General features: G+C 32.8%; 2 protein-coding genes across 10 annotated transcripts in view; both read left to right on the forward strand.

The window, feature by feature from the left end:
• Nucleotides 1-13,762, forward strand: part of LOC108726946 (longitudinals lacking protein, isoforms N/O/W/X/Y) — a 245,629-nt gene that overhangs the window by 163,407 nt on the left and 68,460 nt on the right. The window contains exon 7 of one of the 8 annotated variants that reach the window (XM_018454795.1): nt 12,142-12,677. The exons of the other annotated variants lie outside the window; for them this stretch is intronic. Within the exon in view, the coding sequence (XP_018310297.1) occupies nt 12,142-12,662 (521 nt within the window). The 3' untranslated portion in view covers nt 12,663-12,677. Of the gene's footprint in view, nt 1-12,141; nt 12,678-13,762 lie in introns of those variants that run through there. 8 annotated transcript variants of the gene reach the window in all.
• On the forward strand, nt 421-1,392 carry LOC108726955 (zinc finger protein 853-like). Of its 2 annotated transcripts, none has more exons than XM_018454815.1 (2): nt 421-497; nt 819-1,392. In XM_018454815.1, exon 2 carries the CDS (start codon nt 839-841, stop codon nt 1,103-1,105), a length of 267 nt encoding a protein of 88 aa, XP_018310317.1. In that variant the 5' UTR covers nt 421-497; nt 819-838; the 3' UTR covers nt 1,106-1,392. The 2 variants fall into 2 exon arrangements, with proteins under 2 accessions (XP_018310317.1, XP_018310315.1); XM_018454813.1 differs by having other exon boundaries at nt 426-504.

Genomic DNA, 13,762 nt, shown 5'->3' on the forward strand with positions numbered 1-13,762 from the left:
CCCCCCCCCACACACACACACACACATTCTTATCTCACATCCTTCTTTCATAATATATTCATTCTCTAATTTTAAAGATTTTAATTAATTTTTTTATTCCCAAAAAATATTTTATTATAATTAAAATTGAATTGATATTTATTTTTATATTTATTTTGTTTATTATCATTTTTTAATTTATACATATATGTAATATTGTTGATATTTTAATAAATTAATTATAATTACAATTACGTGCTTAGCAGATTGCTTCCATTAAACGATTATTGACGTTGTTGTTTCAGCTTCATCATGGCATACTCCTATCATGGCGTACTCCTCTCTTCACAAGAAAATTGGTACACACAATAGCGATGGGGATAGGGCGTTACACACACAAAAAAAACATGCTGTCATAGTGCGCAAGCGGATTTACATGTGCACTGATTGCGGCAAGGGTTTCACGTTGAGGATAAAACTCTCGAAACATCGGAAGTTGGAATGTGTAAACATGTGAGGTAACAGGTAGTACAGAGTTTTAACTGTGAGATTTGTCCGTAAGTGGTGTGTTGATAGGTACAGGAAGAGATACCGTGCAGCGCCTTCTAAAATCAATTTTCGACAATGCAATTAACTCTCTCGCACTCCTAATAATTTTTATTAAATTGTCTCAGAGCAATATTTGCAATATTGACAAATTCTTTCGACTACTACCTGCGATTATTAATATAAAATTGAAATATTCATATCGTCTTGAAGTCCTCTCAGAATTAATGTTCAATTCTTGTGTCTGATGTCGCTAATTGCTTTTATTAACCGATTTGACATTGGTGTTTCAGCGATATGGTCTTACAAGAGGATGGATGGATACGACGTCGGTGATGTACAACATCAACAACGAGGAAGTGTTGTCTATGAAACGCGCGAGAGGACTTATATGTGCGCGGATTGTGGCAAGAGTTACGCGGTGAAGAGATCCCTCTGGAGGCATCGGAAGTTCGAATGCGTGAATGCGAAACCGAAATTCAGTTGTGACATATGCTCATACAAGAGTCCTCACAAATGGTGCATCGACAAACACAGAAAGAAGCATCACGGCATTTTCTACAATCGCTTCCCTAATTAAAGCTCCTAGCACTATCGAACCGATTTTGAACGTTGTTCTTGTGATGAAATGATTTCTTCTTTTAATGATATTTTGTTTTATTAATCCTCCAATTATCTGAATGCCGCTATAGTTTTTCAATTTTTATGAACAATTGATTGTACCGATAAAAGAATTTGATTGATAGAAGAATTTATAACCTGCATATAAATATGTTCTTCAGATATAGTAATTAGTAGACTATTTGAGAATAATATACAGGGTGAACCATTTTAATTTATCCAGTCAATTTTCTCAAAATCTGTAAGTTTAAGGCAAACTGTTTCAGATAAAAGTTTTATAATTTCAAGGGGGAAAGAAGTTGATGACCTTGGTTGACTTTAAGAAGATGCCCTTAAGGTCATCTTCTCAAAATCAGGTCAAGGTTACTTAAAATTTTTTTAATGAAATCCCTCATTTTTTATTACATATTCTTATAGCTGACTTCAAGACCTTTTAAAAACACTATAATAATATTATTTTTTTGTTAAGTATTTTCCAAGTTACGAGGCTTCAAAGTTACAGTGCCGCCGGCATTTGCATTACCCAAGGTGTCATATTGATGGCTAAAATCTCTTGAATGTTGTTCAGGATCATGACTTGGATAACATTTGTCAAGTTCAAGGTCATTAGAGGTTGTTCCTCTTATTTTCATTTTTGTACTAAAAATTTATTTCTACGTAAAACTTAAAATGTTATCCAGATCTTGAACAACAAGAGGTTTTACTCATCAGTCTGACACCTTAGGTAATGCAAATGCCGGCGATACTATAAGCCGGCTTATAGTATATATACTTTGAAGCCTCGTAACTTGGAAAATAATTAACAAAAATAACATTATTATAGTATAACAAAAATAACATTATTATCGCATTATTCTCAAATTGGTAGCCAAATTGGTAGTTTCAAGTATTATTGTCGCATTTCATTGCAACAAAGAAAAAATTAGCTTTAATTTTAATTTTTACTATCGAAGGATTGCAATGTATTTATGGAATGTAAATTTTTGAAAATATTCTTTTATGTATGATAATGATGAATATGTTGTGAATACTGACATTAATTAAAAAAAAAAAAGAACATCCTTATTATTTTTGAAATACGGAAAAATTTTTGAAGTACGGAAAAATACGTACACGAACATACAATTCTGTTTCCAAAAATTTTTCGTTGAACTTTATTACATTCATTCTTGTATAATTTATAAATTACGACTATTGTACTGTGAGTATAACTATATATAATTATGTAATATTAAATGTGAAATAAATTAAAGATTCTTTTTGCAACAGGCACAATATACTATTTTGTTGTTTTTGTTCTTAGAATTTCTAGTGATATTTAGATTAAGATATATGTATTTGTAATATCTATAAGCACATTAAAATATATGTACTAACAATTAATAATCTTATGGAAAATTTTTACCCTTTAGGTTCTTTGTCTCTATAACAATGAACAAGGTCTTTAAATAAAATTCAGACTACGGAAATAAAAATTATTGAGAAATTGCAAGAATGCAGAAGAATAAGATAGTGGGATATAAAATTTTAAATATAAAATAAATAGTAGCAAATAAGTAGAAGAGAATTAAATGTAGAAGACGTTGTATTCAACTATTATTGTTATTATTATTATTATTTGGTGTTTTTTTGTTTTTCAGTTATTCCTTGGAAAGTCTGTGTTTTCGCAAATTCTTCAAAAAATTCATTGTATTCGTTTATTGGAATATTATGATATAGATTCTCTCTATATGAATGAAGAAATTTGTGAGAATATATGATGTAATACAAGTTAGGAAAAGTTATTTACGAGTTAATAGATATATTAACGCAAAAGTTTTTTTTAGTTTAATATTTCGATTTTAAATTTCACATGACAACTCATGAGGATATCGAAAAGCGAAATAATGTTTGTATATATTATTTTAGCAGTGAGTGCTTTATATTTTATATAATAGAATATGTTTGACGGCTTGGTAAATTAGTTTCTAATCCTCCTGATCCCGAATCAGGTTCCTTCTAGAACTTATAGAGTAGTTGTCCTTGTGTGAATTAAATTTGCAAAATTTTCCGAGCTTTCGTTGATTTTTAGGATGGCTTTTAAATCTAAGGGATGCATCAAACTTCCGTAAAGAGCATATTTCCGATCTTCTTGTGGCAAGAAATATTCGTCTAAGATAATCAGAATCTTTAGTTGGATTTATGAGATATCGATTATATATTAATTTCACGTTTTATGTAGATTCTGTTTAAATTCAGTTCAAACATCTCATGTTTATTGCAAAGTCGAACAAGCAAGTTACTTCTTGATGTAGAAGCATTAATTATTTCTATTTTGGCTGATATGAATGTTTTGAATTGTCTTTCTTTCATTGTATCTTTATTCGAGGAAGTTAGAATTTATATCTATTTACAAATGTGAAATGATTACATCTCATAAGTCAGACTGATCGTCACCTTAGATATCCGCGAGTGCTTTCATCGTTCTATCCTGATACTGCTGTTTTTGTTGAATCCTTTTCTTTTGCGAGGCTTGAACAGCGCAGTTAGCTTTCGCTTAACTAACTAACTCGATCCCTCTGTTTCCAGCTTACCGGAAGATGTACATGGGCGATCAGGTTCTTGGCTATACTTGCACTATGTGCAGCAAGTTCTACAAGATGTGGAGTAACTATTTGAAACACAAATGTGAACCACCGCAATTCAAGTGTCCGCTGTGCCCATTTGCTGCCTTCAAAGCCTTCATCCTGCATGCTCATCAGGCAGAGCAGCACTTCAAAGTTACTTCGCCGAACAATTAAACGATCTACGGTGATCCAGATCGGGGAGGAATTGTCAAATTGCCTTAGTCGTCGTTACGATTCTTCGTGGCATGTGTGCCATACTGCCATGACTCTTAAACCGTTCTCAAGAAATGAAAGAGTTTGCAGTTCAAAAATGCAAGAATTTATGAGCAAGTCATTTCGAGACGTCGACGACCGTTTTCTACGTAGTCCCGATTAGAAATCTCGTGAAAGCGTTCTCTCCGAAGAATATATTTTTCCTAAACTCGCCACAAAGGCGATGAGGTAGTTCCCGAGTCGTTATCATAAAATAGTTTGACATATTGCGTTAGTTTGTAATCAGCGATCAGCACATTTTGTGAAAAGATTCAGATCTCACAGATGAACGGTGCATACAAATTTATAAATGAAAAATAGAAATGAAAATTGTGGTATAAATTTGTAGTATATCTTTCTCCTCCCTAACACTTTATTATGTAATTATATATCATAGTAATGCGACTGAGATATGCAGAAATATAATGCGATAGTTCATATACCAATGTAACGAGTAGCGTAGTTTAATCTACGGTAAACCGTAAAGGAAAGAAGACTGAATGACAATAATAAGGCTTAGAAGATTATCTCTCATCTGTATTATGCTTTAAACTATACTATAAATCTTTAAATGCATTTTTTCTTTCTTAAAGAATGCGATATTCTATTGGAGGAGTAGGAAATGTTCACCTCACTACATCTAAGGCCAAGCATTGGAAAGAACAAAGTATAATATAAATGAATATTTTGTTCACCGAGGATCAGTATTGAGATCTGATGATAGATATTGCTGCAACAACACTATAAACTATCGATTCTCTCTTTTTCACCGCATAATAATCTAAAAATTTTATCTCGGCACGAAGTGCCGGCCGCTTACCTATAAAAGATACTGTATAATCCGTAGTATTTATAAATGCATGTATTTTCGTAATACCAATAATAAAGTATCATAAAAGCATCTAAAGCGAAACGACAGTCTTATTCTCAGTTAGCAAGCCAGTACGATATATTAAATATGGCGATCCTTTCGCTCTTCCCCCATCGTTAAGTAGAACCTCGAATCGATGTTTTACTCAATAATAACAGCAATATAAATCTTATTTTGATGAGCTAACCTTTTCACTACTTTAAAGAATTTTTTAATTATGTTTTTTTGCAGAATGTTATAATTGTTAATTTCTTTCAATGTAAAATTTTTATCTATCATTGCTGTTTCTTTCAGAATTGACCAAGACCAATGCCACCTCTGTTTTCTTCGAAGTATATTTTTTCAGAACGCTACTAATAGATGATTGAATGCACTCTCTGTTTCAGATCGTCCAAAGGATTTGGCAGGATTTCAAGAGCTTAGTGAGCTACCCGGTACGGCACAGAAAAAATTGGATGTATACCGCGCACGCAGAATGCTAATGTCGATGCTAAATGCTTTTGTGGGGGCGAGAGCATTGTTGATTGTCGCGACGTGTATTAAGACGGTTATTCAAGATGGCTTTCTTCCTTCCGTTTCAGGTTTCCACACTTGCTGCGAATGCCAGAAAACGTACAAGTCGCGGATGGCCCTGAATCGGCACGTGCGAGAGGAATGTGGCAGAATCTTGTATACCTGTCCGTACTGTCGCAACATCATGCCGATGAAGTTTAATCTATTGAATCACTTGAAGAAGGAACATGGTTGCTAAGATTTAACTCGACGAGTGATTGCCGAAGAAATTCCTCTTATCACTTCGTGATCGTATTGATTGATGTTAATATTGCTTTTTTCCCATACAGCACAAAATATTGAGAAATGTTTTCAAAAAAATAATTTTTTTCTATATTTTTATAAATTTTATTTTTTTAAATATTAAAAAATATTTTTTTAATAATGACATTTAATAATATTTTAAAATGTCTTAACAAGTTTAGAAGTATTTGAAAATGGTTTTAATACTCTCTTTTATGGCAATTTTTAACAATACCAGCAATATTTTAAATAATATTTTATTTCTAGAAGAAAAGAAATTATTTTTCCAGTGAAGCAATATTCCCAAACGATTTTACAATTATTGAATAAATTTGCATGCAATCTTTTTAAAATATTTTTGATAATATTTTTTCGATATGATCTGGAGACATAGACATATTCTAAAAATATTTTCGAATGTTTATGAATTATTTAAAAACATTTTAATATTTTTAAAAATATTTTGTGCCGTTTGGGTTATCAACAAATGAAATTTTTTTGAAGTCCGACAGTCCTTACGAAACGTGACACTTGTTTACAATAAACGTTGTAAACAATTAAAAGTATATTTGTGTTCAAACTTACTGCGTTTCACAGTTATAAGAATAAAAATGATTCGAGAGATATTCGGTGCTTTATGCCATAAAATATTTATGAAATTTCATATATTGTAGCATCTTTTGCTATGTAAAATAAGTTTATTATTAACACAAATATGCAACGTTAATAGATTATATTGTTAAATAATTGTCTAAGGCAAAAGTATCGTTAAGTCATATCTTTTGATGATAGAATATTGTAGAAATGATAATACACGTCTTTCTAAAGTATGGAATGTTAATACACTACTTATATTTATAATAGATTTTTGTGACATATGATCTTTTTCTATTGTCCATTAAATTTGTTTAATTAATATGAGATTAACTTCTTTTGATAGACTCGCTTTTATTTTTATAGACTAATAAAACTCCGCGAGTGACTATCAATGTTTATTCAATCAATACGGTATGTGCATATTATCATTTTCACTATACACACACAGTGTAAAATTTTTTTTATAAAATACTTCCTGTAAAATTTAATATTTTTGTACTTGTGTTCAATATTATTTAAATTGGGCATTAAAGCAATATGAAAAGATCTTTTAGAAAGCTAAAAATTTTCAGTAAATGAAAATAAATATATTTATTTGATATTTTCATGAAAAAAATATTTTATAATAAAAACTCCTTTGCATACGAGAAAGTTTATAAGAGATTTGTTAATTAGCAAACAAATTACCGTCTGTATTGATAAAAATGGTTAAGGATGTAATAATTATGTGGCGTCAAGATTAATAATGAGGGAATACTAATGAGTGCATGAGAGAGTTCGATTATGTTTATCGCAAGTTTATATTTTGCTTTGCCATTTGTTTCGTGCTCATTCTGTCTTTGTTTTTAACAATTATATAATCTGGTCTACGCCGACAGGAACGGCTGGACTATTTACAAGAAGAATATGAAGAAAATACACGTAAAAATATAGAAGGTGCGTAGCTCCAGGCTTTCCATGTGCGCTCTTCTCCTTCAGTGTGTTTAGACAAATATTAATACATACTCGGGTAACAATGGGAGGATTGGTCATTGATATTCGACTTTTAGTCTACCTGAAATTTTAATTCTATTTTCTCTAAAATAATTCTGGATTAAATTAAAACTGAATGTAAATCAAATTCTGTATATATAATATTGTTTAAAATAAAAATATTGGGATAATATTAATAATTTTACATAATTTCTGTTAGTTTTATATTAATAATTTAATTATGATTTTTGTACTATATTATGTTGTTATGTTTGATGGAAAATCAAATGTTTAATAGCATTTTCGAGGCAGTAGATTTGAACTTAATCCAGGTCGGATTAATGACGTCATGACATATTCTATTTTATTCTCCGATTGAACGAGGTCATAGTACTTTTGGATTAATCGACCTAAATTAGGTTCAAAGTTACTGTACTCGAAAACGCTATTAGTTTCATTTTTACGCGATATTTTACAAATTATCAAATATTTCTTTTTAATAATAATCATAACGATCGGGAAAAATATAATTATTTTTTCTGTAAATCTGTAAAAATAACTCGTGAAAAAATAACACTTTGGCGAATATCAGCGACTATCGAAATGAAATCAATTTAAACGATTTGTATTAATCCGGATATGTAATTTTTCTTTGCAGATTATTTTCCTGGGAATCAGACCAACCTGCACACCTGCAAAAAATGCGGAAACATGTACGTGTATTACAGCTCATTGACGAGACACATGAGGGAGGAATGCGGAAAAGCGCCGAAATATCAATGCCTATATTGCCCAAAAAGATCAAAATTACATTGCAACCTTTTGAAGCACATGCGAACGAAACACGGCTTTGAGCAGGGCTGAGAGCTCCGGAAATGGATGGTAGGAGTGATGGTGACGTAGTCAGGGGACAACAGAACGGGGACGAAACCAAAGTTAAATTTTAAATATACAAGACTGTTAACAATATTTCTATAGTCACCCAGTAATTCTACCAAGTGTAATAAGATTTAAGAAACGTTAACAACTCTATGAAGTTACGTTTCGAGCATTCACGTGCATTTGTCAATCCCTTTGGTAACCGCATAATCTTCGTAAGATGCGAGTTGTAAAATAGTGTAAATTTTTGCATGAATGCGTGCAAATGCCTTTGTAAATAAATATTTACTCTGATGTGTATAAAACTAATACATACTATTACTCTTAAGCTTCGAGAAATTTATTTTTGTTTAACTAAAGTGCCACAATTTATAAAAAAAAAGTATAGATGATTACTCTAACTTGTAGCGCGCCTGCTTGAACAGTTCATCGATCCCTATCGATGATTGATTAGCGCGATTTCGACGCCACCACTGTGTCGAAGAACGAGAGAAAAATATATAGGAGAAGAAGGAGATGGCGAAATAAAGAGAACGATTAAACGTCGATATCTGTTGTGTGCTTTTGCTGTGTCTTCCACATATAAAATACGCCCACAAACTCTATTTTTCACGAGATCTCTGTCTTTTGAGAAACGAATCAAAAGCTAATTATTATTTTGGCGAGAAACAATACCGTTTTTATATTTCGTTAAAATAAACATGTTGTATTAATTGCAAAATTAAAGAGCTGAATGTAAGAGTAAGTTTTTCTATTATATTATTATTAACGGTACTAAAAGCAGGATTGTGCATGCATAATAGTAACACAATAAAGTGTTACTAATATACTATTGATCATGTAAATTTATGTTTTCATTTTTTGAATTGTTAACCATATCCAATATAATCTACCAATGTGCTTTTTATTTAAAAAAAGTGGATTAACTTGTTTTCTCGTAAAACAACTGTTATTCTCTATATTAACTTGCATAATCCCTCAGTGTTATAACTGAAGTTTAAAAGTATCGATATTCAAACTGATTATTTATTATTTGTATCATTAGCTCTACAATTTACATTATCGATCTGTTTGTTGAACAAGAGATCATGTTATATACCCGAGAGGCACGGTGTGATGAAAATTAGAAACCGAGCCGAGTCCCGTTCATATTTGTCCGAAAGACATTGATGTTTCTCGTGTGTCCTGATCGAAGTTACTGACAAACCTACGTATTGTTTTCTTTTTCAGAGTGCAATACTTGTCTGGCCTGTTCGAAGACGTATAAATGGAGGAAGTCGCTGCACCGGCACATACGCGAGAACCCGGAATGTTGGCCGATTCTTCTTACTTCCGGCAACGGCGAATTTATTCGGCAGATCCAATACAAGATGTTACACACCAAGCGCTCCAAGATTCGAATATAGACCGAGTTTGTAACTGACTGCAATTGACTGCATTCAATGAAATGCCTTCTGAAAGCGGCAATTGTTATATTTGGAATATTTTTTATAAAAATAAATCTTATTTTATTGTGGCATAAACGATGAAATTATGAAAACATGAAAACAGATAAAATGAGTCGTTATTTATTAATGAAATAATATTATTCCTTTCCTAAGTTTTATTAATTTAATCATGAAGAAATAATTTGATAATAAATATATATTAAGAATTATGTTCTATACATATAGATATATGTATAGAATATATTCTATGTATATATAAAAAAAGAAAAGAGCATTTTTAAGACCGTTTTAATTTATATCATATTTATTATTTAATTTTAATCAACAATCTGGATTCGAAGGTATGTCATTTATTAAATTTGATTTAATTGTTTTCATTCATGCGTACCATTCATTTGCTGTATGCACAATAACACATAAATCTGCAGAAATAATTTAAAAGACTTTACGTTATTTTCTTTATAACTGCTGTGATTTTATTTTTAAAAGATCACGTAATTAATGTTTCCTAATCCTGAAATGTTATACATATAGAAATTATATACTTATAGAAATGTATTATATAAATACGGAAATATTATACATATAAAACAATACGTATAATATTTCCATATTTATATATTTATATGAAATATGTCCTGTGATCTTAATCCATTAATTGTGCACTTAGGATGATAGATGTAGAATATTAATATCTCAGTGTTTTTAACATGTTTAATAGCATCAAAATTAAACAATTATACCCTAATCCTCCTTCGAGAAGTTTTTTTTTCAGCGAGATAGAACTGTGAAAACAAAGTAAAAAGAAAGGAATATAACGTGGATATTATGAATTTACATCTTTGTTGTTCCCCGACGAAACGTTATTATTGAGACGATAGTTTTTCGCAGATTGCTCGTCGAAACTCGACGGCCGAGCCCGAATCTTAACGCTTGACAATTTATCGACCAATTTTAAATCTTTGATTCAGAAGCTATCAGAAGTCTATTACGCACTCCTTACGATCGTTCATAGATTATCAGAACAAGCACTAAGATGCCATCTATGATCCTCTGTTTCAGGTCAATCTGTTGGATCCACCATGTTTTTTCTCAAGAAGCCCTTCCCCTGCATGTACTGCGAACGCAGCTACAAGAATAAGAGTTCGCTAAATCGCCACGTGCAGTACGACTGTGGCAAGAAGAAATTGCTGTGTCCGATCTGTCAAACAAGATTGTTAACGAAGAGAAGCCTACCCAAGCACATGCTCTTCGTACATGGGATTTCAACGAGATAAAAAAACATACAAACAGAGAAAGAGAGAGAGAGAAAATTTTTCGTTTTCCTTTTTCTAATATTCGTTTGTTGAGTATCGACAAATTGAGTTCAGTTGCATTTGTTTGATCGATGCACATAAGTTAAATAAATAGATTGTATTTTTGTTAATTTGTTATTTCATCGTCTCGCCTTCACGGGTACTCCAAAATTTATGTATAATATGCATATACATATGTATAGTTGCCGATATATACTTTTCTTAATACATGTATGAATGTATACGTGTATGAACATTATATATATCGCATTACATTATATAAATCTTCGGGTGTACATTAAAAAATAATCGTTTCTTTTTTTTTATTTTAACTTGGTTCAACGCAAGATCGTTCTACATCGTCGCATCTTGTTTTTGGGTATCTTGTTTGGAGGGTTGGAAACTGGTGTTTTCTCACTTGAGGTGGAAAGGCTGGAGCTGAGGAGGGGCTGTGCATAATTCGCGAGAGAAATCTATTATTTGATAAACGTCACGTTGTTACTTTTGCTATGAATCGCTTGTGAAGATATGTGTTTGAATTGTCAAAGGAATTGTTTATGAACTAAACTTAGTGACTTTTCGGAGCCTCCTCTTATCCATCATTCCCGCCTTACGCAGTTTATTTCACGCCTCTTCGCATAGCCACGTATCCTTGGCGAAGTTTGATCCTGGGCGCACTTATCTTCGGGCTATTGGCTGACATTGTGTGTTGGGTTGGTTACGGGTTTAATCTCACTGATCTCTGTTAATCGCATACAAACACATTTGGAAAAATCTTAACTTCCCCCCTTCTTCATCCCTTATTTTCCCTTATTTTCCTTTATTCTTTTCGTGCGTTTTTGTCGTCGTCCAATGAAATTCGTTATCCACGGCCATTAAGGTTTTCAAGTCATGCTCAACTTGTGGCAAAGTTATTTTACAAAGAAGGTAGTGGCTTAGACACACACGAATAATGGTTTAACCGGAAAAAAGAACGAACAAAATGTGTTTGCAAATATGTATTAAGTCTATTTCATAGAAGAAATCTAATAATAATAATAATAATTTCTCAGATAAACTAATAATCTTGATAGAGTAGTGGAATAACTTGGCCACATCGTCACAAGCACGATCTTGACTAAGACGAACGACAATAATAACGACGAATTCGGAATCTCGCCCTGTAACCGTGCGAGATGTGTAAGCGGGCGAGCGAGCCAGCAAGCTAACTATATTTTTTCTCAAAAATTTAATCTCTTTACCACCTTCGCGCCTCCGCCGGCGCTGGGTTCCTGTTACAGGCATGGGCGCGCTATTGTCTCTGCTGCGTTCCAACATTAAGCAGCAACCGCAACAGCCGTCAACGAAGAAGGGGTCCCGTGCGTCTGCACCGACGATGCTGACGCGGGCCAACATCGCCATGGCAAACAGACGTGCCAGCAACAGCAACGTCGTCGGTGGCGACAACAGCTACGACGACAGCAGCGGCGGCGACAACAGCGGTGGCCGCGCCGTGACCACCCACGAGGTCGTGTTTCCGGATTCGTTCGAGGTGCTGCCGCAACCGCATGACCTCAGCGTTGTCTTAATGACTGGTGTGTCGCACGAACAACAGCGGAAGTTCCGCTGCCGCTTTTGTGGTAAAGGATACCGTTGGAAGAGCACGATGCGTCGCCACGAGTCGGTCGAGTGCGGCGGCAAGCCGCCGGCCTTCCAATGCCCGGAATGTCCGTACAAAGCGCGGCAGCGCGGAAATCTGACCGTGCACTTTAAACGGCATCATCAAAAGATGGGCTACGACGAAGGTTCCTCGGCGTCTTAAGCGTCTTTGTCACAGGGCAGAGGAAGGGGGAATACTTCCTGAGTATTAAACAAGTGTGCGAGGTCCAATCTTTTACGGGAATCTTGAAAGCCCCTCGAATTCGCGGCTTTTCTCTTTGACCCTCTTTGAGCCAATTCTGTACCCGGTATTCATAATTTGTTTCTTATTTCAAGGTTGTCTTAAATAATGTCTTAAGATATTAGTATGTTCTGTGAGATTCGTTTATAACATCTTAAGACTGTACTTAGGACTGCCTTAAATATAAAATGATATTCATCTATTTTTTCCTTTAATTTTAAAATGTCATGTTTTCTTTTAAAATCAAGTTAAAAACAAAAAAATGTTTAAATTAAGTATTAAATTACAATTAACCACTTAAAATTTATTATAAGTTTTTCAATTTTGCGAACCACTATTCAAAATTTTAAGTTAGAACAGGGTTGCCACAGAAAAAATAAATTTTAAAATTCTCTGAATTTTTCAAGTTTTTTGGATGTAAATACATTCATGACGAATTTAAAGTATGTAAAGGAGGATATTAAAAAGTCCGATTTTTGGGCCCCTGCGGAACCTTAATCACAAAAAGTTGTTGTTTGGGTCCCACATGAAATAGTAAAAATAGTTTTATATTCCAGAAATGAGAGAAAATAGATTTTTTGATGTTATATGTGTCAATTTTCAATTTTAATATAGATTTTTAAATAAATAAAAGAAGGGCAACGAGCCAATTATACTATAAGATATTTAATAATCGTATATATGCAAACGTTTCGACACCGATCGGGTCATTTTCAATGTAAAACAACAAACACTCTTACATAAAATATCGGAAATTCAGTCAAATTATAATGTCCAGTAAAAAGTTCGGTTGTATTCATAAAATGCGGTCCATATGTAAAATATCAAAGGAGATCTCATCTTACTTTTCATAATTCTACAATCTTATATTGTCTTAATGATGTAAGATAGATGCCGAGAGGAAAACGCAATTAACAAAGTTATATTCAATAAAAAGTAAGCCATAATACAATTGGATGTGACATTTATACTCGACGATGTCATATCCAATTGTATTATGGCTTACTTTTTATTGAATATAA

This window comes from Mycetomoellerius zeteki, unplaced genomic scaffold (assembly GCF_001594055.1).
Source record: "Mycetomoellerius zeteki isolate Tzet28-1 unplaced genomic scaffold, Tzet1.0 scaffold458, whole genome shotgun sequence".
Taxonomy (NCBI): Eukaryota; Metazoa; Arthropoda; class Insecta; order Hymenoptera; family Formicidae; genus Mycetomoellerius; species Mycetomoellerius zeteki.

What these genes read in the sequence shown, in the direction of transcription:
- LOC108726955 (XM_018454815.1), top strand. Translation starts at nt 839, where the DNA reads ATGGATGGATACGACGTCGGTGATGTACAACATCAACAACGAGGAAGT.